Source organism: Pseudonaja textilis, chromosome 1 (assembly GCF_049901715.1).
Source record: "Pseudonaja textilis isolate UNSWEBS1 chromosome 1, rPseTex1.2, whole genome shotgun sequence".
NCBI lineage: Eukaryota > Metazoa > Chordata > Lepidosauria > Squamata > Elapidae > Pseudonaja > Pseudonaja textilis.
This window is the reverse complement of record NC_141990.1, coordinates 96,750,810-96,775,006: the sequence shown is the minus strand read 5'-3', so window position 1 is coordinate 96,775,006 and position 24,197 is coordinate 96,750,810. Positions and strand designations below refer to the sequence as shown.

Below are 24,197 nucleotides of genomic sequence, written 5' to 3'. Positions count from 1 at the left end.
TGTGCAACCAACGCAGCTCGGCACTGCTGTGGATTGCTGCCATCTACACCAGGCCCACCCAGCATGAAGTGGTAGAGCATGCCCAGGCCCAGCAGGGAAAAGGCCACCGTGAGCAGGAAAAGCTAGATCCCTATCAGTGCCAGCCACCTAGGCCCAGCCAGGAGCTTGTGCCTCCCCCACAACTTTGATGGGCCTGGGCAGCCATGGCATTGATGGGGATCTGGCTTTCCCTGCTCGCGGTGGCCTTTTGCCTGCAGGGCCTGAATGTGCTCCACCACCTTTCTAGCTGGCTGCTTTGCCTCCTTTGGGCTGGGCAGGTTAGTTGAGTGGTGGCGGCAGCCTACAATGGGGCTGACGTGCATCGTCAGCTGAGGGGCTGGCAGGCTATGGCTACAGCAGGAAAACATCCCCCTCCCCTGCATACAAAGGGCGGTGAGAGCACGCTGGCTGATGGTATTCAACTGTAGCTTTGCCACCCTCATCCTGCGGATCTGAAGACATGATTTTGTCAGTGAGCCTAGGGACTCCCTAACTGAGAAGGAGCCAATCACAGGGTAACTGTGGTCTCTCTTGCTGGGGTGGGTGGAAGAAGTTTTTTTACACTGTTTTAATGTTGGAAGCCATCTGGAGGCAACATATATGAACTTTTAAAAATGATAAATAATATATAATCTAATGAGACCTAGGTTATATGCCTTTTTTGTTTCAATCTCTTCCCCACCTCATCCACGGGGTACCAAGATTAGTAGTACCTTGAGTATGTTAGCCATCCAAAAAAAAAAAATCTTTCCCTCCAGGAGTTGGGCTAAGATGATATAGCAAGCAATATAAACCTTCAGGGAGGCAGAAAATATAAGTGCTATGTTGTCTTTGTAAGGCTCTATTTCATTTATAACACCCAGGGTCAGGCAGCTATGGAAATCTAACTCAATAAATGTCGTACAATATTTAATTACATGCCGTACAATATTTAATTACACAGAATTTAATGTTGATCTGTTCTATGATCTCTGTAGAGTTGAGAATTAGACTTTACAATGTGATATGACTCTTGAAAGGACATTTCTGATTCAAACCATTTGAAGGTGTGTATCACACATTGTTTTCCTCCGCTGAGCTGGAAATAGGCTGAGGATCCTCCTGAATATCCCAGCAGAATTTTAAGGGCAGCTTTTCCATCCTCTCCTTAAAGACACGGTCAAACCTTTCATTCTGGGCAACAGTCATGAAGTTCTTCCAGTCCCCAATAGTGCCTGGGAAACAATGGTTAAAAATATGTGAACCTTTTTTGTATTCACTTAAACTAGAGGCTCTTTATGTCATCCTGTCACCAAAATGTTCATTCCTACACATTTTTCTGTGACTAGGTTTGTGTGTTTATACAGTCATGTAAATAGGAAGAATACCCTGTTTGAGTTCTTCAGTTTTATGTATGAGAACATAGTAAAAATCTAGTCTTAGCAGTTCTTAAAAGTATGTAAATACAACCTCAAATGAACAACATGACATTACACCATGTCATGATTTATTTTATAAAAAGAACGCCAAAATGGAGGAGCTGTGTGTGTAAAACTTACAATTCAATAGTTTTGAAAGAATTTTGATTCCATTTTGGAAGAATTTTGGCCCACTGTTCTTCACAACATTGTTTCCGTTAATTGAAATTTGTGAGCATTTGTTTATGTACAGTTCACTTGAGGTCCCACCACAGCGTTTCAATCGGGTTGAGGTGTGGACTTTGGGCCATTGCAACACCTTGGTTTTTTTCCCTTTTCAGCGATTCTGTTGTAGTTCTGCTGGTGTGCTTGGGGTCATTGTCCTGTTGCATGACCCAATGTTGCTCAATCCTTAACTGTCCAACAGGTGGCTTCACATGTAATTCTACAATACTTTGGTATACAGAGGAGTTAATGGTCAACTCAGTGACTGCAAGGTGTCCAGATCCTGTGACTGCAAAGCAAGTCCAAATCATCCCCCCCCTCCACCACCATGCTTAATGGTTGGTATGAGATGTTTGTGCTGATATCCAGTATTTGATGTTCATCAAACATGGCACTGTGTATTGTGGCCAAACATCTCCAACATCTGTCCAAAGGACAGTGATTCCAAAAGTCTTTTGTTTTGTTCAGATACAACTTTAGAAACCAAAGCTGTGCTGCAATGCTCTTTTTAGAGAGAAGAGACTTTCTCCTGGCAACTTTTTCCAAACAAACCATACTTGTTCAGTCTTTTTCCAACTGTAGTGTCATAAACTTTGACATTTAACATGCTAACTGAGGTCTGTAGGGTGTGAGATGTAACTCTGGGATTTTTTTTGCAATTTCTCTGAGGATTGCATGTCTGACCTTGGGGTGAATTTGCTGGAATGTCCACTCAGGAAGATTGGCAACTGACTTGAAAGTTTTCCACTTGTGAATAATCTTCCTCACTGTAGAGGATGTACTTTAAATTGTTTGGAAATGACCTTAAAATCCATCCCAGACTGATAGTCAGCAACAATTGGTTCTCTAAGATTATTACTGATGTCCTTCCTCTTTGGCATTGTGTTAAGACACATTCAATGATGGAGACAATCAAACTCCTAAAACTTTGGGGTTTATAGAGGTAGTTACACTTGCTGGTGATCAATTGATTAAGGGCACTTGATTAGCAGCAATTGGCAGTTACTGAGCCTCTTCACACCTCTGGAAGAATTAAGAAGGTTCTTAATTTTTCACACATGGTTTCCCCATTTTGGCTTTCTTTTTATAAATAAATGATGGCATGGTGTGATACATAATGTGTTGTTCATCTGAGGATGCATTTACCTGCTTTTAAGAACTGCTAAGGATCAGACGATTTTTACTATGTCTTGATACGTAAACGATAGAACTCAGAGTGTACTTTCTTTTTAACGTTACTGTATATAAAATATTTCAGGGCGTCAGGCGGGGACCATAGAGATGAAGAACCAAATTCTTCAGTTTTGGATTTTACTCTCCAATTACCTTGCCTACTACAGGCTTCTCTGAGACTGAGAAAGAGGGTAATAGTTTGCAAAAGCTGACTAATTTGGAACATTGCACATTCCTCAGTTATCACAGGGATGCTTAGCCCCTTCCCTGCCCATCAAACAGTTCTTAGAAATCTGTGTTGATAGTTTTTGTGTGGGAAACTCTTTCTTACTATTTTAAGTTGATCTGGATTACAGAAGGAAGACTTGGTAGAAGGCAAAGATCTTTCTATCTAGGAGGTGTTGTGTGATTCCCCTGCCAGAAGTATCTCTTACTGGAAAGTCATGGAACCAATGGAACCCCAATGAGGTTCTAAACAATCTTGAGTTCACCCAGTTGGGCCAATGCTTAAGAGAAATGATTGATGGCTTTTTGATCATTGTATATGTCTCTGCAGGTTTAGAGGAGATAGTTGTAAGGCTGGAGGACAATGCCATCCTATGTCGGAGACACCTGTTTTTTTTTCAGTTTGAAAAAGGTTGATTAACCTTTCCAAGTTGAAAGGATTAGCTAGTGACATCATTGTTTCCGAGGAGATGTCCCAGGAGTTGTGCTCCTTTCATGTTCCAGACAAGGTGCTACAGAGAATGAAAGGAACTCAACCCACCCTGCAGCACCACTCAGATTTCAAACATGGGCTTGCTAGCTTTCAACCCAGCATCCTAACCATATGACCTACCCCATCCTGGTGGAGGAGAATACCCAAGGTAGAGAAAAGAAGTTGTGTCTCCACCATCCTAAAGTGGTCAGTAGGGGCTAAAACAATCCCACACCCAAAGGATCATTAGACTGTGCACCAAAAGAATGATAATTGAAACAGGTCAGATTATATCCATGCCTGAAATTTGTTGTGAAAAAGAGAACACTACTTTAAGATTGGCACAACTAAGGAAGGCTTAGTTACGGCAGCCTCAAACATAGGCTGCTGATGAGGCAAACACAACATCATGGAGAGACAGCAGAAAGAGAGCCTGTTGGGATAGGTCCATATCACTTTAGAAGGTGCCTTTCAGATGAAGGTGGGAATGTGGTTTCAGATGAAGCTGGCACATTCCAAAAGCATAACTCCAGAGTATGAATTATTCCTGATCTACCTTTGCGAAGAAAGTTTCCTTTGCTGAAATCTAGCATATTGGGAGGCATGAATGTGTAGTTTGCTCTAGAATCCACTTTCATGTTATCAAATGTAGCTTTATCCACCACATCATCCACCTCCTTTTCAGTTAGTTTTTTCCCTAGGTAGTTGCATATTTTCAGTACAGAACTTCTCAGATCCTGCAATTTGATAAAGCTTTATATTAGTTCATCCATAACAATGGAGAAAAGATGGAACATATTGTTGATATATTTCAGGAATCCTCAAGTTTTCTTTGTAATACGCACCTTGCATATTAAACTTTAATTCTTTTCCTACTGAAAAAAATTACTTTGAGATAAACATTTTTACTTCACAATATATTTATGTGCAACAGATTCAGACTCATATTCTTAGCAATCTTGGCTGCATCAGAGGCTGGTCAGTTCCCAAGCTCGGCTAAAAGAATGCCTTGCCAAGATTGGCTCTGTGGTCACCTCTGCTACTCCCTATTGGAATAGGTGATTTAGATATCCCATCATTTCTAAAGCTTTCTGTGTTGATGGTTGTATGTATCGCACTACACAACAGAAACACATCTTACCTTTTTCATTTCTTCATAAGACAGGAAGAGAATATTGAAATCACTCTTATGAGAGTACCAGCCTTCTACATGGTCTAGCCACGAACTATAAGGCACTGATGGGAGAGAAATGAGTTTAGCTTAAACATGAGGATTAATGCTTGAATTTCCTCCACTTATCTGTATGATTCTGGTGGGCCTAAAGATCAAAGGATGATAGCTCAACTGGTGGTTTCCCAAATATCTGTACAGTCTAGCAATGAACTACAAAACATGAAGTACAAAACATTGATAGGAGAGAAATCTTAGTATTTCTCATCTCTCTCCCTTAATAAGCTGCCTTCTCTTTCCTCCCACTCACTTTTACATCATAGTTTTCCTGGGAGGCCTGCATTCCTTTCCACCCATCCATATATAATATTTGTGTAGACTTTGCACACATCACTGCAGGAGTATAGAGAATCATTATTCATTTCTTATGTTAGGAGAGAAGGTGGATTGTTTTCTCTTTGTGGGAAGCGGATTGAAATATATCCATAATCTCTTATCCATAAGAAAAACTGACAAAAAAATTGTCATGAACAAATTCTTCTTACCTTTGCCAGCCAAAAACATCTCCAAGAATGTATCAAAGTCTTTTGCAGTCTTTATTCTGGTTGACATTTTGCGAAAATGGTAACTAGCAACCAAGACATCCTTTGGATTTCTAAGCACATAAATAATCTGAAAGAGAAAGATGATAACACCTAGTCAAAAAAAACTAAAGCATACAGAGAGGGCACCAAGTTACTCCCACACCTTCATCTAATGGGCTCTATTATATCATGGGATCTCAAAGCTCATTAGCAAAACCATGTTTGAGAACCTTCCAGCAGACCAACAGGATTGGGGCCAACCTCTAGTTGGGAGAATGATTTTCCATCTGTCAGAGACCACAGAAGAAAAGGCTTTCTTCCTAAATCCTGCCTGACAAATCTCCCTAGCTGATGGGACCCCAACATTACTTTCCGGAGGGATTTGATGTGATGCATGGTTGCAACTGGGGAGGAGAGGTCCTTCAAATAACATGTTCTCTATTTATGAAGGGGTTTAAAGGCCAAAACCAGCACCATGAACTGGATCTAGAACAGAGGTGATATTCAGCAGGTTCTGACAAATTCTGGAGAACCGGTAACAGAAATTTTGAGTAATCAGAAGAACCGGCAAACACCACCTCTGACTGGAGATTTTACAGTATCCTTCCTCTACCATGCCCACCAAGCCACACCCACAGAACTGATAGTAAAAAAAAAAAAATGAATCCCACCACTGATCTAGAAGCAAACTAGTAGTCAATGCAGTTTCCAAAGCAAAGGTGTAATGTATGCTGTTCTAGAGAAACACAAATGCCCATTGCTGCTGCGTTTTGCACCAGTGAAGCTTCCAGTGACTAGGGCATGAGTAACTGAGAGTAGAAATCGTGGGAAGGGATTTTGAGGGCTAAAGATAGCATCCCTCAATTTGATATTCTCCAGAAATGTTAACATAGCAACTGACAATGGAATACAAAGTGTTCCGATCCACCTAGAAGTGTCACCTAGAGAAAAATAAGCTTAAGGGGTTTGATATTCAGTTTGGTTCTTAGCTATTTCTGATGGGCCTGACCTTCTGATTTTAACACTGTTTTTTTACCCTCACACTTCAATACTTGCTATTGTCTACCAAACATATTGGAACAATGTAATATTTATTTGTGTACCCTTGCCTATTAGTTAATACAAAATTCAGATACAGAGTTAAAAGGGAAAAAAAGGCAGACAGTACCCCACTCCACCTAACAAGTTAAAAAAAGATGTCCTACTTTTGCTCTTTTATTTTGTAATCCTTTGGGTACCATATAGTAGGGCAGATGGGAAGAAATGACACGAGGTGATGGGCGACTGGGTAAGTCTACATGGAAAACATTATACTCCAGCCATGGTGCCCTGTCAATGAGGGCAATATTTTCAGTTCCATTTCGATGGCCTTCATAAAGAATCAAGCTGATGATATTCTGAGTCCATATTGTTCCTGCAATTAAGGAAAAATTAAATCGATTCACCCATTATTATTTGGAGAACGTTGAACTTATGCAAAGCCAACCTTCCTATCCGGGAGAATAGCAAATATTTCAGAGATGCATAAAGATAATTAACTCTACTAAACTTGATAGATTAAGCTGATAGGTGGATGAGAAAAGAATAGCTATTTGTTTCTATCCTGCCTTTATTAGTTTTAGAATGAACTCAAGGTGGCAAACATACCTGATACTTCTTCCTCCTCCTATTTTCCTCACAACAACCCTGTGAGGTAGATTGGGCTGAGGGAGAGTAACTAGCCAAGGTCACCCATCCAGCAATGTTGAGTAAAATATAAATAACGAAAGTAGAGATTTAGCAGCTTAATTTTTCCTACATTTCCAGCTTCTTATAAAATGCTAAATGTTAATATTTGTCGATAGCACAACAGACTCACAGCAACCAAAATACTGAGGAACTGTATAACAGCATTAGACACAAGATTAACTCTTTCTTGAAAGGTATCTTTGAACTTACCAGATTTAGGGTATGTGATTATGAATGTATCATCATCTCGGATTTCAAAATTCTCCAGTGAATCTAAATTTTCAGGTGAGGAGATTCCAGTTATGAAATAGAGACCTTTGTATTTATACAGGGATTCATCCTCTGGTTCCATTTCTTCAACTGTTGATGTATTAATAGAGCAATTATCAATACTTCCTCCATGTATGGTCAATATTGTATTAATTCAGTTCTTTAAAATAAATGAATCCTGCTAACATAAAGAAAAACAATGTACATGTTATTATTTCCCTAATTAATTCATTAGTTCAATGAACTCTATTTTCATCCACAAAAGTTTCCATTGCAAAGAGTAAATTTGCTGTTCTTTTTGGAATCTAAAAATTCTGGGTAAAGGAAAAAGTTTTAATTGCAATGTTATGAACATACTCATTGCAATTCTTTTCTTACCTTATCGTATCTATATAGTCTTGGACAGTCATTCATGTCATGTCCTTAAATCAGCTTATTTACTATGGTTTGTCAATGTACTTATACTCCTGTAGAGGGCTCAAATATTTAAGAAGGCTGATCTTTAGTCAATCATTGTGTCAGTAGTACTTCTGTATTCCAAAAATAAGTAAGAGAGGAGCAATAACCTAACTTGGAAATGTAAAATGGTTCAAGGGGAACTTTCTTAGCTGACATAGACTTTTATTGCACTTGTCTTACTGTATCCATACATTTATTGAAGAAGAAACATAAGACCAGGTCTTATTTGGGGGGAAACATGGTATATAAAACTTAATTTTCAGTGATTTGTGTGGTTGATGGGTAAAACCTCTAAAAACCTGAATCGACAATAGATTAATCCATTGTCGTTGAAAAATATTTAGGGGGTGAACTGTCTCACAACCAAAATGCTGATCTAGCCCTCAGTGAAATAGAGTTTGATACCCCTGTTTTAGAAAATGTCTGAGATGTATAACTTCTGACATGTATAACATAAGAATGCTAGCTTTTGTCTTGTGTTCTACTCTTTAATTTTATCAAGATGTCTCTGATAGTCACTGTTGATACCATTAAACCCAGTTTTCTATATCTCTGAAACCTTCTAGGTTTACTGTCAAGAATGTAAAAAGGTAACCTATATAGTGGATTTTATATTTCCAGGAGCTGGAAGTAACTTCTCATCTTTTGTTTTGGATTATATTCTATCTCAGAACAAATGGGGAGGCCACACCAGAGCATCTCAATAACACACTTTATTCAGGGGAATAAAGGGGGCTGTCGCGTCTGTAAGCTAACAACAGACCTTCCAGCGAACAGCGGCTGGCCCGACCTAGCAGCCGGCTTTTATAGCCGGCTGTTGAAGGGAGCCAGCCAATGGGGGCTACAAATGCCCCCGCAGTATGAACAGACCTGAGGGGGAACTTGTGTCCGTCCCGAGGACATAACACCCCTTCCCCCTAGATACGAACATGAATAGTCTTTTAAGTAAGCTGGTGGTTTGTGTGAGCGCCCCGACCGGCGCAGTTCTGGCGATGCACAAGGTGGCATAGAGTTCTGGAAGTCAGGAACTGGCCTTGCCGGGCAACAGGGTCACTCTGGAGTCCGGACTGGAGTCTGGGAGTGGTCACAGTCCTCGGGTTGGATTGTTAAATTGTCATTGTCACACAACCCGGTGGTGTCGTCGTCTGGTATGGCTGATGACTCCGTAGGACGGTCCCGGTCTACCGTCTGCTCCCTTGATTCGGCTGGTGGCGACTGGTCACTCTGAAGGTCCCAGCTAGGATTCGGGTGCGGCGATTGGAGGGTCACTGAAGTCCCTGGGTCAGCGTTGGCATGTTCGCCCTGGCGACTTCTTATCTGGTCCAGATGCCTCCGCCAGATACGCCCGTCCTCCAGCTGGATACGGTATGACCTTAGCCCGGTGATGGCCACGATCTTCCCAGGTACCCACAGGGGATCGCCTGCGTAGTTCCTGATGAAAACTTGGTCCTGTAATACAAAACTCCTAACCCTAGTGTTAGAACCCAATGGGGTGTCTGGGCAATAGTGGGGATGCAGTCTATCTAGCACTGTCCTTAGACGCCTGCCCATCAGTAATTCGGCTGGAGACTTGTTTGTGACAGTACATGGGGTCGAATGTTGGCTTAAGAGAAAACGAGAGAGTCTGGAGTGCCAGTCGTCTTGAGTGAATCTTGCCAACGCCTCTTTTGCTGATCTAACGGCTCTTTCCGCCAACCCATTGCTGGCGGGATGAAAAGGGGCCGTTAGGATATGCCGGATGCCCAGGTTGGTGGCATACCGGCTGAATTCTGTACACGTAAATTGGGGCCCATTGTCTGAGACTATGGTGTCAGGTAGACTGTGTGTAACAAATAAACGGGTCAGGGCCTGGGCAATTGCTCGGGTGGTGGTTGTGGGTAGGAGAGCCACATCGATCCATTTGGAGAACGAATCCACGACCACCAGGAAGGTCTTGCCGTGGAAGGGCCCGGCCAAGTCAATGTGCAACCGTGACCACGGTGCGTTGGTATTTTCCCATTTGGTTGGGGTGGTGATCGGTGGCGCTGGCCTGGATTCCTGACAGGGGCGGTAGGAGCTTACCCATTTCGTGATCTCGTCGTCCATGCCCGGCCACCAGATGTAACTCCGAGCCAACGCTTTCATCTGGACGATGCCAGGGTGCCCCTCGTGTAACGCCCTCAGGACGGGTGTGCGCAGCGGTTTTGGGATGACAACTCTGGTCCCCCATAGTAGGCAGCCCTGTAAACTGGAAAGTTCTTGCTGGCGGGTTTTGAACGGTGAGAATTCAGTTGAGAGGTTACCGCCCGGTCACCCCCTCCGTACCCAGTCCAGAACCTGGGCGATAAGTTTATCTTTTTTGGAGTGGAGGGCGATGTCGCCAGCGGTGACTGGGATGTCGAACTCATTGGCATCGAAAATGGCATGGACCGGGGCCGGATCCTCCACGGGTGCTGGCAACGGGCAACGGCTGAGGGCATCGGCGTGGCTGAGGTTTTTTCCTGGGCGGTGAACCAGTTTGTACGAGTAGGCCGCCAGGAATAGGGTCCACCTAGTCATTCTGGGGGATAAGACTTGCGGAGTTTGTTTTTCTCCAGAGAGGAGCCCCAAGAGTGGTTTGTGATCTGTGACAAGTTCGAAGTTGTGGCCAAAAAGAAATTCATGGAATTTTTTGACGCTGCAACGGCGGCTAGGGCCTCTTTGTCAATTTGGCTATAATTACGCTCGGTTGTGGACAAGGTTCTAGAAAAGAATGCGATTGGCGCTTCGGAGCCATTGGGAAGTCTGTGGCTTAATACAGCCCCAATCCCGAAAGGTGAGGCATCTGCAGCTAAGACTAGAGGAAGGTGCTGGTCAAATTGTATTAGGACAGCGTCCGAAGTGAGAAGCGATTTGACTGCCTTAAAGGCGTATTCCTCTTTGGGACCCCAATGCCACGGAGTGTTTTTGTCTAGAAGTCTATGCAACGGTTCAGCTACTGACGCTTTGTGGGGTAGGAATGACGCATAGAAGTTTAGCAAACCCAGGAAAGCTTGTAATTCTGACTTGGAAGACGGAGTGGGTGCCTCGTGAATGGCTTTGACTTTAGACTCCACGGGGTGGATGCCAGAGGCATCTATTTTATACCCAAGAAAGTCCACCTGCCTAGTGGCGATGGCACACTTCTCCCTTTTTAGTTTGAGGCCATGCTGCCTGAACCTATCCAGTACTGCTCTGACTCTGAGAAAAAGTTGGGGCCTGTCCCTGGCTGAAATCAATATGTCATCAAAGTACGGAACTACGCCAGGGAGGCCTTGCAGTATCCGTTCCATTAATGACTGGAAGATTCCTGGGGCGATGCTAACGCCAAATTGGAGGCGCTTGCATCAAAATGCCCCTCTGTGGGTGACAATAGTCTGCAATTCGGCCGTTTGGTTATCCACAGGAAATTGCTGATAGGCCTGTGACATATCCAATTTGGCGAATATCGTCCCCGGTTCAAATGTGTGTAGTAAGTGTTGGATTACTGGGACTGGGTATGCGCTAGTCTGTAGATAGCGGTTTATTGTGGTCTTATAGTCAGAACACATTCTTATAGAACCATCTTTTTTTAGGGGTGTGACAATTGGAGTCTCCCATTTAGCAAAATCCGTGGGCTCAATCACCCCTTGTTTTAGCAATTTGTCCAGTTCCGCGTCCAGCTTAGCGCGCAGGGCAAATGGTACTCTGCGCGGTTTTAAATGGATGGGAACTGCTTGGGGGTCCACCGAAAAGGAGATGGGCGTACCATTATAGCAACCTAATTCATTGCTGAACACATCAGCATAGTCTGAAAATAGTGAGTTGATATCGGAAGGCGAGACAGCATGTACTCCCGTTAAGCTAAGGCCGAGATAGGGGAACCAATCCAACCCCAAAAGGCTAGGGAGGTTACCATCTACCACCACCAAAGGCAGATGGCCTTTAAAGGATTTGAACCTAACAAGGAACTTGCCTGTTCCGAGTACTGGGATATTCTTCCCCTGGTAATCCCTCAAGGTGAGACGACTCATCTGGAGTTGCTTCCTGGACAGGCTGGGTCGAATTTTCTTAAGTGTGCTCCACGAGATGATCGATAGTGCCGATCCGGTATCGACTTCCATAAGACAGGGTTTACCTTCTAAATGAATAGAGAGGGTAATTTTATTAGGTGTCAAAAAAGTGTGGTTAGCTTGGTAGCACGTATAACAATTTTCTACTTGCCTGGGTGGCCCCGGAGGAGAGTAAGGGGATGATGCCTTTTGTGGAGCCGCGTGTGTTGCCTGGCAGGCCCTGGCGATGTGGCCTTTCTTGCCGCAATTGTTGCAGGTGGCGATCCTGAACCTGCAAGTCGTTCTGGCATGGGACCCCCCCGCAGGAGAGGCACATCAGGATGTGTTTGGACACGTTGCCGTCTTTTGGCCTAGCTCCTACCTGTGACTGTTTGAAAGGTTTGAGGCGATGTACCTGTAAGTGTTCGGTGGGGTCTTCTTCACTCACTGCTTCCTCGGAATGAACAGTGACCGGACTGGGTTTGGTTGCGCTTCCTTGTATTTCAGCGGCCGACTGTGTCGCTAGTTCAGCGGCCAGAGCTTCCTCAATTGCCTGGGTGAGGTTGAGATCTTTTCTGGCCAGCAACCGCCTCTGTAACCTTACATCTCTGACTCCACAGACGAGCTGATCCAGAAGCATGTCGTCTAGGTAATTTTTAAACTCGCAGTGGAGAGCTGCAGTTCTCAGGGCGGCCATATACTGATTGATAGATTCTCCATCTGTTTGTTTCCTCATACGAAAGGCAAAACGTCTCCTTATCTGCGATGGCTTTGGGGAATAATGGTTAGAGAGTGTCTCCAACAACTCGGACCACGGAACGTTCTTTAATTCCCTTGGGGCGAGTAGCGCTGTGGCGGTATCGAATACTGTGGCCCCGCAGTAACTCAGGAAATACGATTTCTTCCTGTTTTCTGTAGCGTCGGCCAGACCGATGGCATCAAGGTAGTGATTGAAGCGGTTTCTGTAAGAGTCCCACTTATCTTCATCTGGCTTAAATGGCGGAAACGCCGGATTTGAATTCATATTGGGTGTTCAGTCTGTTGGTAGACTGACCAATCTCTCTCTGGGAATACAAAAGACCCTGATAAGAGTGGCAGCTGCGGCTCGCAGCGCTGCTTCAGCTCTAGAGGATCTCTCTGGGTTACACGCTCTATGTGACTATGGCGGCTATTGCTGTAGCACCGTAACTGACTTCCGTTTGAATTTCGCGCCCTTACAAGGGCGTAGGCGGCTATAGCTGTAGCGTCGTGCTGACAGCTATTCGAATCGCGCGCCTATGTGTTCTGGCGGCTGTGAGCGCGCGCCGAAAACTTCGCTAACAAGCAGAATCCAAACAGCAGCGGTTGGATTCTGTGCTCAATGCTGGGCGGCTGAGGTTCTCAGTGCCCCACTTTTCTCACGTAGCTTTTTTTTGACTTGAGCGGCTACACGATCCACTTTCACTTCCGCAATCAACGGCTGACCGAGCTCTCAACGTCGCGGCTACGGTTCAGCGTTTAGGTGTGTACTTCAGCTCTTTCGTATTGCTGCTGGTTGGCCAGATCCCATCCTCGTCGCCAATATTCTATCTCAGAACAAATGGGGAGGCCACACCAGAGCATCTCAATAACACACTTTATTCAGGGGAATAAAGGGGGCTGTCGCGTCTGTAAGCTAACAACAGACCTTCCAGCGAACAGCGGCTGGCCCGACCTAGCAGCCGGCTTTTATAGCCGGCTGTCGAAGGGAGCCAGCCAATGGGGGCTACAAACGCCCCCCGCAGTATGAACGGACCTGAGGGGGAACTTGTGTCCGTCCCGAGGACATAACAGATTATATTTCATCTTCCCAAAGTTTCAGCAACCAAATTCTGTTGTGCTCTATAATTGAAACATTAAAGTTCAAATTCAATCAGAGATTCAAAAAAACCCCCAGCTGTCCATGTTCTATATAAAAATTAATTTTGGGTGATTTGTAGGGCTGATTAGTAAAACCTCTAAAACCTGATCTGACAATAGATTAATGCATTGTCACTGAAAAATATTTTGGGGTTTACTATCTCACTTGCTAAAATGCAATTCACGGGAAGCATTCTCAGAATCACCACATCCCAGTTTACCTTTCCGTTCCTTTTTCCAAATTTATGACCAATATGTGTTGATAGGAAATTAATATATGGACTTGAAAAATAAGAGTTACTGATGTAGCTTCAGAATTGCTGACTCTAAGAATATCCATAAGGCTTTTTCCAATGAGCTTCTTAAGTGCATCCCAGTAAGCCAGCTACTGTGAAATAATGATGCTCAGGGCACCCAAATCAGAGGTAAAAAATGAATAAACATGTCCACCATTTGGCAGTCAATGCTCCTCCCCATGACACACCTAAAAAAGGAGTGGCAGCTTCAAACATAACAGTATGTCAAAAAAGGGGAGGATGGAGATGTCAGGTGAGAGAGGCAAGAAATTTAGTCTACGTTAGCAGATTGCTTCTGGAGGCAGTTCAAGATGTTGATTATCATCTTTTATTTTTCTGGAAGGTTCTGAAGACATGATTTTGTCAGTGAGCCTTGGGACTCCCTAACTGATAAGGAGTGGATCATAGTGTAACTGTGTTGTCACTGTTGCTGGGGTGGGTGGAGGAAATAAGGGCTTTTTTAGACTGTTTTAATGTTGGAAGCCACCTGGAGGCAACATATATCAGCTGGGGGGCTATATGAACTTTTAAAAATAATAAATAATATAATCTGATGAGACCTCGGTTATATGCCTTTCTTTTATTTCAATCTCTTCCCCACCCCACCCATGAGGTGCGAAGATTAGTAGTACCCTGAGTATGTTAGTCTTCCCCCCATTTTTTAAAAAAAAACTTGATTTCCCGTCAAGAGTTGGGCTAATATGATACAGCAAGCAATATATATATCTTCAAGGAGTCAGAAAATATAAGTGTAATTTTGTCTTTGTGGGTCTCTATTTCATTTAGAGTCAGGCAGCTATGGAAATCTAACTCAATAAACAATATTTAATAATAACAGAATTTAATGTTGCTCTCTTCTATGATATTTGTGAGTTGCGATTAAACTTAACAACATGATATGACTCGTGGAAAGATATATTTGATTCTTGCCATTTGAAGGTGTATATCACACATTATTTTCCTCTGCTGAGCTGGAAATACGCTGAGGATCCTCCTGAATATCCCAGCAAAATTTGAAGGGCAGCTTTTCCATCCTCTCCTTAAAGACACGGTCAAAACTTTCACTCTGGGCAACAGTTATGAAGTTCTTCCAGTCCCCAATAGTGCCTGGGGAAAAAATGGTTAAAAATATGTCAACCTTTTTTGTATTCAATTAAACTAGAGACTCTTTATGTCATCCTGTCACCAAAATGTTCATTCTTACACATTTTTCTGTGACTAGGTTTGTGTGTTTATACAGTCATGCAAATAGGAAGAATACCCTGTTTGAGTTCTTCAGTTTTATGTATGAGAACATAATAAAAATCTAGTCTTAGCAGGTCTTAAAACTTTGTAAATACAACTTCAGATGAACAACGTGACATTACACCATGTCATGATTTATTTTATAAAAAGAAAGCCAAAATGGAGGAGCTGTGTGTGTAAAACTTACGATTCAATAGTTTTGAAAGAATTTTGATTTCAATTTGGAAGAATTTTGGCCCACTGTTCTTCACAATATTGTTTCCCTTAATTGAAATTGGTGAGCATTTTTTTTATGTACAGTTCACTTGTGGTTCCACCACAGCATTTCAATCGGGTTGAGGTCTGGACTTTGGGCCATTGCAACACCTTGGTTTTTTCCCTTTTCAGCCATTCTGTTGTAGTTCTGCTGGTGTGCTTGGGGTCATTGTCCTGTTCCATGACCCAATGTTGCTCAATACTTAGCTGTCAGACAGGAGGCTTCAGATGTGATTCTACGATACTTTGGTATACAGAGGAGTTAATGGTCAACTCAGTGACTGAGGTGTCCAGATCCTGTGACTGCAAAGTAAGTACAAATGAGCCCCTCCCTCCACCACCTTGCTTAATGATTGGTATGAAATATTTGTGCTGATATCCAGTATTTGATGTTCATCAAACATGGCACTGTGTATTGTGGCCAAACATCTCCACTGTGGTCTCATCTGTCCAAAGGACAGTGATTCCAAAAGTCTTTTGTTTTGTTCAGATGCAACTTTGGAAACCAAAGCTGTGCTGCAATGCTCTTTTTAGAGAGAAGAGACTTTCTCCTGGTAACTTTTTCAAAAAAAACCACACTTGTTCAGCACTTTTCCAAATGTAGTATCATGAACTTTGACATTTAACATGCTAACTGAGGCCTGTAGGGTCTGAGATGTAACTGGGATTTTTTTTTGCAATTTCTCTGAGCACTGCATGTCTGACCTTGGGGTATATTTGCTGGAATGTCCACTCAGGAAAATTGGCAACTGACTTGAAAGTTTTTCACTTGTGAATAATCTTCCTCACTGTAGAGGATGTACTTTAAATTGTTTGGAAATGACCTTAAAATCCTTCCCAGACTGATAGTCAGCAACACTTGGTTCTCTAAGATTATTACTGATGTCCTTCCTCTTTGGCATTGTGTTAAAACACACTCAATGATGGAGACAAGCAAACTCCTAAAACTTTGGGGTTTATAGAGGTAGTTACACTTGCTGGTGATCAATTGATTAAGGACACTTGATTAGCAGCAATTGGCAGTTACTGAGCCTCTTCATAAATATGGAAGAATTAAGAAGGTTCTTAATTTTTCACACATGGCTTCTTCATTTTGGCTTTCTTTTTATAAATAAATGATGGCATGGTGTGATATGTCATGTGTTGTTCATCTGAGGATACATTTACCTGCTTTTAAGAACTGCTAAGGATCAGATGATTTTTACTATGTCTTGATACGTAAACGATAGAACTCAGAGTGTACTTTCTTTTTCACATTACTGTATATAAAATATTTCAGGGCATCAGGTGGGGACCATAGAGATGAAGAACCAAATTCTTCAGTTTTGGATTTTACTCCCCAATTACCTTGCCTACTATAGGCTTCTCTGAGACTGAGAAAGAGGGTAATAGTTTGCAAAAGCTGACTAACTTGGAACATTGCACGTTCCTCAGTTATCAAAGGAATGCTTAGTCACTTCCCTGCCCATCAAACAGTTCTTAGAAATCTGTGTTGATAGTTTTTGTGTGGGAAACTCTTTCTTACTATTTTAACTTGATCTGGATTACAGAAGGAAGACTTGGTAGAAGGCAAAGATCTCTCTATCTAGGAGGTGTTGAGTGAGTCCCCTGCCAGAAGTATCTCTTAGTGGGAAGTCATGGAACCAATGGTCTCCCAGTGACGTTCTAAACGATCTTGAGTTCACCCAGTTGGGCCAATGCTTAAGAGAAATGATTGATGGCTTTTTGATCATTGTATATGTCCCTGCAGGTTTAGAGGAGATAGTTGTAAGGCTGGAGGACAATGCCCTCCTATGTCGGAGACACCTTTTTTTTTCAGTTTGAAAAAAGTTGACTAACTTTTCCAAGTTGAAAGGATTAGCTAGTGACATCATTTTTTCCAGGGAGATGTCCTGGGAGTTGTGGTCCTTTCATGTTCCCAACAAGGTGCTATAGAGAATGACAGGACCTCAACCCACCATACAGCAGCACTCGGATTTCAAACATGGGCTTGCTAGCTTTCAACCCAGCATCCTAACCATATGACCTACCCCATCCTGGTGGAGCAGAGTACCCAAGATAGAGAAAGAAGAAGTTGTGTCTCCACCATCTTAAAGTGGTCACTATGAGCTAAAACAATCCCGCACCCAAAGGATCATTAGACTGTACAACCAACAGAATGATAATTGAAACAGGTCAGATTATATCCGTGCCTGAGATTTGTTGTGAAAAAGAGAACACCACTTTAAGATTGGCACAACTAAGGAAGGCTTAGTTACGGCGGCCTCAAACGTTGGCTGCTGATGAGGCAAACACAACATCATGGAGAGACAGCAGAAAGAGAGCCTGTTGGGACAGGTCCATATCACTTTAGAAGGTGCCTTCCAGATGAAGGTGGGAACCTGGTTTCAGATGAAGCCTGGCACATTCCAAAAGCATAACTCCAGAGTATGAATTATTCCTGATCTACCTTTGCGAAGAAAATTTCCTTTGCTGAAATCTAGTATATCGGGAGACATAAATGTGTAGTTTGCTCTAGAATCCGCTTTCATGTTATCAAATGTAGCTTTATCCACCACATCATCCACCTCCTTTTCAGTTAGTTTTTTCCCTAGGAAGTTGCATATTTTCAGTACAGAACTTCTCAGATCCTGCAATTTGAGAAAGCTTTATATTAGTTAATCCATAACAATGGAGAAAAGATGGAAAATATTATTGATATATTTCAGGAATTCTCAAGATTATTTCTTTGTAATACATATCTTGCATATTAAACTTTAATTCTTTTCCTACTGAAAAATTACCTTGAGATAAAAAAAATTTTAAAATGAAAACTGTACATAGAAGCAATATCAATGAATTAAATAAATAAATGCTGCTTCAGGACTTCTTGTAAAAGTTTCCATGAGGCAAATTGCTGAGAAACATTTTTAGTTTATAATATATTTATGTGCCACAGAGTCATATTCCTAGCAATCTTGGCTGCATCAGAGGCTGGCCAGTTCCCAAGCCAGGCTAAAAAATATACTTTCCCAAGATTGCCTCTACGGTGATCTCTGCTACTCCCTATTGGAATAAGTTATTTACATATCCCATCATTTCTAAAGTTTTCTGTGCTTGATGGTTGTACATATTGCACTACACAACACAACATATCTTACCTTTTTCATTTCTTCATAAGACAGAAAGAGTATATTGAAATCACTCTTATGAGAGTACCAGCCTTCTACGTGGTCTAGCCACGAATTACAAAACACTGATAGAAGAGAAATGAGTTTAGCATGAACGTGAGGATTAATGCATGAATTTCCTCCACTTAACTTTATGATTCTGGTTGGACTAAAGATCAAAGCATGATAGCTCACCTGGTGGTTACCCAAATATCTATATGGTCTAGCCACAAACTACAATGGGTTTAGCATAAAAATGAGAGCAGTCTTATCTACATGGTCTTTACAGCCCTCTCCAAGCAGTTTACAGCCTATTTCCCCCAACAATCTGTGTTCTCATATTACCAATCTCAGAAAGGTGGAAGGCTTGAGCCTGGTGAGATTTGAACTGCCAAATTGCAGGCAGCCATCAGTCAACAGAAGTGGCCTGCAGTACTGCATTCTAATCACTGCGCCACCACGGCACTTTCTACATTGTTAATGCTTGAGTTTTCTCCATTATGATCCTGATGAGTTTCCTCCATTATGGGCCTGGTGGGCCTAAAGTTCAAAGCATGAAAACACAACTGAGGAGCTGGCCTAACATCACTGAATGTGTAGAGAAGGAATGAGCATAGCAACTAATGTGGTTGTATACTCCAACTTGTTAAGAGGGGTGGGCGGGTTCTCAAGATGCTGCTATATAACTTCATTTCTTTGCTTTATCTTATTTGGGACTTTGGGGGAATCTGATTTAATTTTTTTATACTTCTTTAAATATCAGACTGACTCTGGTTAGCTCTTTCCTCTTTCCAACCTTTAAAACACTTCCCTTGTGATTTCATTTGAGTATTTGGTTCATTAACTAATATTGATTTTTTAAAAATATTTGATTCTAGCCATCCACTCCAACTCATTCACATCCCGATTTTGAATTGCTAAACAATTTCTCTCCATTTTCTCCTCCATATTAAATATATCTTAGTATTTCTCATCTCCCTCCCTTAATAAGCTGCCTTCTCTTTCCTCCCACTCACTTTTACATCATAGTTGTCCTAGGAGGCCTGCATTCCTTTCCACCCATCCATATATAATATTTGTGTAGACTTTGAACACATTACTGCACGAGTATAGAGACTCATTATTCGTTTCTTATGTTAGGGGAGAAGGTGGATTGTTTGCTCTTTGTGGGAAGCGGATCGAAATATATTCATAATCTCTTATCCATAATTGTCATGATCAAATTCTTCTTACCTTTGCCAGCCAAAAACCTCTCCAAGAATGTATCAAAGTCTTTTGGAGTCTTTATTTTGACTGACATTATGTGAAAATGGTAACTAGAAACCAAGACATCCTTTGGATTTCTAAGCACATAAATAATCTGTAAGAGAAAGATGATAACACCTAGTCAAAAAAACCTAAAGCATACAGAGAGGGCACCAAGTTACTCTCACACCTTCATCTAATGGGCTCTATTATATCATGGGATCTCAAAGCTCATTAGCAAAACCATGTTTGAGAACCTTCCAGCAGACCAAGAGGATTGGAGCCAACCTCTGGTTGGGAGAATGATTTTCCATCTGGCAGAGACCACAGAAGAAAAGGCTTTCCTCCTAAGTCCAGCCTGACAAATCTCCCTAGCTGATGGGACCCCAACATTACTTTCCTGAGGGACTTGATGTGATGCATGGTTGCAACTGGGAAGGAGAGGTCTTTCAAATAACATGTTCCCTAATTATGAAGAGGTTTAAAGGTCAAAACCAGCACCATGAATTGGATCTAGAAGGAAACTTTGCTGGGCCCGACCTTCTGATTTTAACACTGTTTATTTACCCTCACACTTCAAAACTTGCTATTGTCTACCAAACATATTGGAACAATGTAATATTTATTTGTGTAGTCTTGCCTATTAGTTAATAAAAAAATCAGATACAGAGTTAAAAGGAAAAAAAAGGCAGACAGTACCCCACTCCACCTAACAAGTTAAAAAAAGATGTCCTACTTTTGCTCTTTTATTTTGTAATCCTTTGGGTACCATATAGTAGGGCAGATGGGAAGAAATGACACGAGGTGATGGGCGACTGGGTAAGTCTACATGGAAAATATTATACTCCAGCCATGGTGCCCGGTCAATGAGGGTAATATTTTCAGTTCCATTTCGATGGCCTTCATAAAGAATCAAGCTGACAATATTCTGAGTCCATATTGTTCCTGCAATTAAGGAAAGATTAAATTGATTCACCCATTATTATTTGGAGAACGTTGAACTTATGCAAAGCCAACCTTCCTATCAGAGAGAATAGCAAACATTTCAGAGATGCATAAAGATAATTAACTCTACTAAATTTGATAGATTAAGCTGATGGGTGGATGAGAAAAGAATAGCTATTTGTTTCTATCCTGCCTTTATTAGTTTTAGAACTAACTCAAGGTGGCAAACATACCTGATACTTCTTCCTCCTCCTATTTCCCTCACAACAACCCTGTGAGGTAGATTGGGCTGAGGGAGAGTAACTAGCCAAGGTCACCCATCCAGCAATGTTGAGTAAAATATAAATAATGAAAGTAGAGATTTAGCAGCTTAATTTTTCCTACATTTCCAGCTTCTTATAAAATGCTAAATGTTAATATTTGTTGATAGCACAACATACTCACAGCAACCAAAATACTGAGGAACTGTATAACAGCATTAGACACAAGATTAACTCTTTCTTGAAAGGTATCTTTGAACTTACCAGATTTAGGATATGTGATTATGAATGTATCATCATCTCGGATTTCAAAACTCTCCAGTGAATCTAAATTTTCAGGTGAGGAGATTCCAGTTATGAAATAGAGACCTTTGTATTTAAACAGGGATTCATCCTCTGGTTCCATTTCTTCAACTGTTGATGTAAAAATAGAGCAATTATCAATACTTCCTCCATGTATGGTCAATATTGTATTAATTCGGTTCTTTAAAATAAATGAATCCTGCTAACATAAAGAAAAACAATGTACATGTTATTATTTCCCTAATTAATTCATTAGTTCAATGAACTCTATTTTCATCCATAAATTTTTCCATTGCAAAGAGTAAATTTGCTGTTCTTTTTGGAATCTAAAAATTCTGGGTAAAGGAGAAAGTTTTAATTACAATGTTATGAACATACTCATTGCAATTCTTTTTTTACCTTACCTTATCTATATAGTCTCTGACAGTCACTCATGTCATGTCCTTAAATCAGCTTATTTGCTATGGCTTGTCAATGTACTTATACTCCTGTAGAGTGCTCAAATATTTAAGAAGGCTGATCTTTAGTCAATCATTGTGTCAGTAGTACTTCTGTATTCCAAAAATAAGCAGGAGAGGAGCAATAACCTAACTTGGAAATGTAAAATGGTTCATGGGGAATTTTCCTAGCTGACATAGACTTTTATTGCACTTGTCTTACTGTATTACATTTATTAAAGTGTGGCTATAAAAATCAGTATGTTTTAAAAATACAAAGGCACTTTTGATTTACATGCCAAGTATTTGGAATCTATCATTATATGAAGAATTATGGATTTACCAATAGGAGATGCGGCCAGAACAATGTTATTGTATTTTCAAACCTGAATCCCAATCCCAATTTCTCTATATAATTTTATATAAGAGTTGTTATATTATTGTCCCCCTCCAAAGGCAACAGTACTTCATTGGGGTTGGGGGTGGGGGTGGGGAACGCCCTATCTAAGAGCCATGCTGAATAGGTGCAATCATACCAGAAAAGTCTTAGCTGAAAGTCACCTAAATCTGTTCCATGAAAATCCATTCAATATGGTGAGAATACAAAATTAGAATTTCATACTGGAATGACTGTCGGCCGTATTAACAAGAGTTGCATTGGGTGCTGTGGCTTCTGAGCATTCACTGAAAAATGTGCTATAGAGCTCAGCTCCCATGGAGCTACTGGAAGGCAAGTGAAGTGAAAGAATTTGGCCAGAGGAGTAAAGGAGAATTTGATATATGCATAGAAAATGAAAGCTGTAGAGTGTCAAGGGGCCTAGTATGTGTATCTGTTTAAAATTTCTGTGTTTACCTAGTGCAATCTGTACAGAAAAATATGTGTTAGTCTATGCAAGGAATAAGTTCATTGCATCATGAAATGTAATTGCACAGTTACATTATGCAATTATGTAATGAAAATGTAATTGCATAATTACATTGTATTGCAGACTTTAATTGAATTACATGGTCTTAGTTTGTGTGGACACTGATGACAGCATGTTTTCTCCAAATGCAGCCAAGTTCAATACATTGGGTTAATATTTGTAAGAATGTTGTGCATCCTAATTTTTTGCCCATTTATTCAGATAGATGCTGGCAAACATTTTGCTGACACTTTAAATGTTATCAGTTCAGATAAAATAAAATAAAATCAGTTCAGATAAAATCAGTTCAGATAAAAGAATCTGACTAACATAAGGGATGTTGTATAAGGGACCAGAAGGTCATGACAAATCACTTCTACATTATTGTCTGCTTCATGGATGGAAAAACTTCCATGGAGAAACTTGATAGGGGTGTGTAGGGTGTGAGTGGTTTGCTATATGTGTTTTCAGTATTAGAGGTTTTATCAATAGCTCTCATATAATCTAGGGAATGTCTTATGCTTTTCCAAAAGCATTTTACAGCATTAAGAGTAAGGTTGGCACAGTGATTAGAATGCAGTATTGCAGGCTAATTCTGCCAACTGCCAAAGATTGTCACTAGCTCAAAGTTGACTCAGACTTCCATTCTTCCAAGGTCCATAAAATGAGAACCACTCTCCTCTCTCATAGCATACTGATATGCTTGAAGCCCCCGCCTTTTTAGGTGTGTCATGGGGAGGAGCATTGACTACCAAATGGTGGACATATAGTTATGGATGCTGGTTCAGTTTTTTAGCTAAGACTACTAAGTGGTCATTACGAACACTCAACTTGGAATTCATCTCTTTTGTCTCTATAAAATGTCACCTTTATTTTCCTTTTCTTCCCCCCTCCCAGCTGGAAACAATGTGGAAGTAGATGAATTGTTGTTTCAGGAAATGGATGACCTGGAGTTGAAAGAGGATGAGGACAATCCAGACTATAACCCTGTTCATCTAGATACTGACTAGATCTGAAATTCCAATACAAGCTACAAGCAGTGACAAGCGGCTGCAGAAGAAGTTGGCAGAAGAAGTTGGCCGGAAGTGGGCTCCTGCTAGGTTGAGCTATTAATGTTGTCCCTTCGAGGTGAGTCAGTGGCAGACATCCCCCTAGGATAAGTCCTGGTTCCTTTTTTGGTGGCCGAAGAAACATAAGACCAGGTCTTATTTTGGGGAAACGTGGTATATAAAACTTAATTTTCAGTGATTTGTGTGGTTGATAGGTAAAACCACCAAAAACCTGAATCGACGATAGATTAATCCATTGTCGCTGAAAAATATTTAGGGGTCTACTGTCTCACAACCAAAATGCTGATCTAGCCCTCAATGAAATAGAGTTTGATACCCCTGTTTTAGAAGATGTCTGAAGTGTATAGCTTCCCCAAAGAATGCTAGCTTTTGTCTTGTGTTCTACTCTTAAATTTTATCAAGATGTCTCTGATAGTCACTGTTGATACCATTAAACCC

The 24,197-nt window shown here is 41.3% G+C and overlaps 2 protein-coding genes across 6 annotated transcripts in view; both read right to left on the bottom strand.

Annotated features, from left to right (window-relative positions):
- Window positions 1-969: 969 nt before the first annotated feature.
- LOC148127733 (amine sulfotransferase-like) lies at window positions 970-21,803 on the bottom strand. 3 transcript variants are annotated; one of them, XM_087912676.1, is made up of 7 exons: window positions 21,747-21,803; window positions 7,225-7,374; window positions 6,492-6,700; window positions 5,248-5,374; window positions 4,673-4,767; window positions 4,088-4,268; window positions 970-1,253 (listed from the first exon to the last, which is right to left on the bottom strand). In XM_087912676.1, exons 2-7 carry the CDS (start codon window positions 7,364-7,366, stop codon window positions 1,093-1,095), a joined length of 915 nt encoding a protein of 304 aa, XP_087768802.1. In that variant the 5' UTR covers window positions 7,367-7,374; window positions 21,747-21,803; the 3' UTR covers window positions 970-1,092. The 3 variants fall into 3 exon arrangements, with proteins under 3 accessions (XP_087768802.1, XP_087768798.1, XP_087768807.1); XM_087912672.1 differs by having other exon boundaries at window positions 21,752-21,803; XM_087912681.1 differs by lacking the exon at window positions 21,747-21,803 and adding an exon at window positions 7,663-7,938.
- LOC113453677 (amine sulfotransferase-like) overlaps window positions 14,770-24,197 on the bottom strand; it is a 26,961-nt gene continuing 17,533 nt past the window's right edge. The window contains exons 1-7 of one of the 3 annotated variants that reach the window (XM_087912664.1): window positions 21,747-21,803; window positions 21,309-21,458; window positions 20,576-20,784; window positions 19,828-19,954; window positions 18,586-18,680; window positions 17,895-18,075; window positions 14,770-15,052 (exon numbers count right to left, since the gene is read on the bottom strand). In XM_087912664.1, coding sequence (XP_087768790.1) covers window positions 14,892-15,052; window positions 17,895-18,075; window positions 18,586-18,680; window positions 19,828-19,954; window positions 20,576-20,784; window positions 21,309-21,450 — 915 coding nt within the window. In that variant the 5' untranslated portion in view covers window positions 21,451-21,458; window positions 21,747-21,803 and the 3' untranslated portion in view covers window positions 14,770-14,891. Of the gene's footprint in view, window positions 15,053-17,894; window positions 18,076-18,585; window positions 18,681-19,827; window positions 19,955-20,575; window positions 20,785-21,308; window positions 21,550-21,746; window positions 21,804-24,197 lie in introns of those variants that run through there. The other 2 variants (XM_087912658.1, XM_087912661.1) reach the window with 2 other exon arrangements.

What these genes read in the sequence shown, in the direction of transcription:
- LOC148127733 (XM_087912676.1), bottom strand. Translation starts at nt 7,366, where the DNA reads ATGGAACCAGAGGATGAATCCCTGTATAAATACAAAGGTCTCTATTTC. An exon ending in AATCACATACCCTAAATCTG is followed by an intron (nt 6,701 to 7,224) that starts GTAAGTTCAAAG and finishes CCTTAATTGCAG; the next exon opens with GAACAATATGGACTCAGAAT. An exon ending in GATGTTTTTGGCTGGCAAAG is followed by an intron (nt 4,768 to 5,247) that starts GTAAGAAGAATT and finishes CTCTCCCATCAG; the next exon opens with TGCCTTATAGTTCGTGGCTA.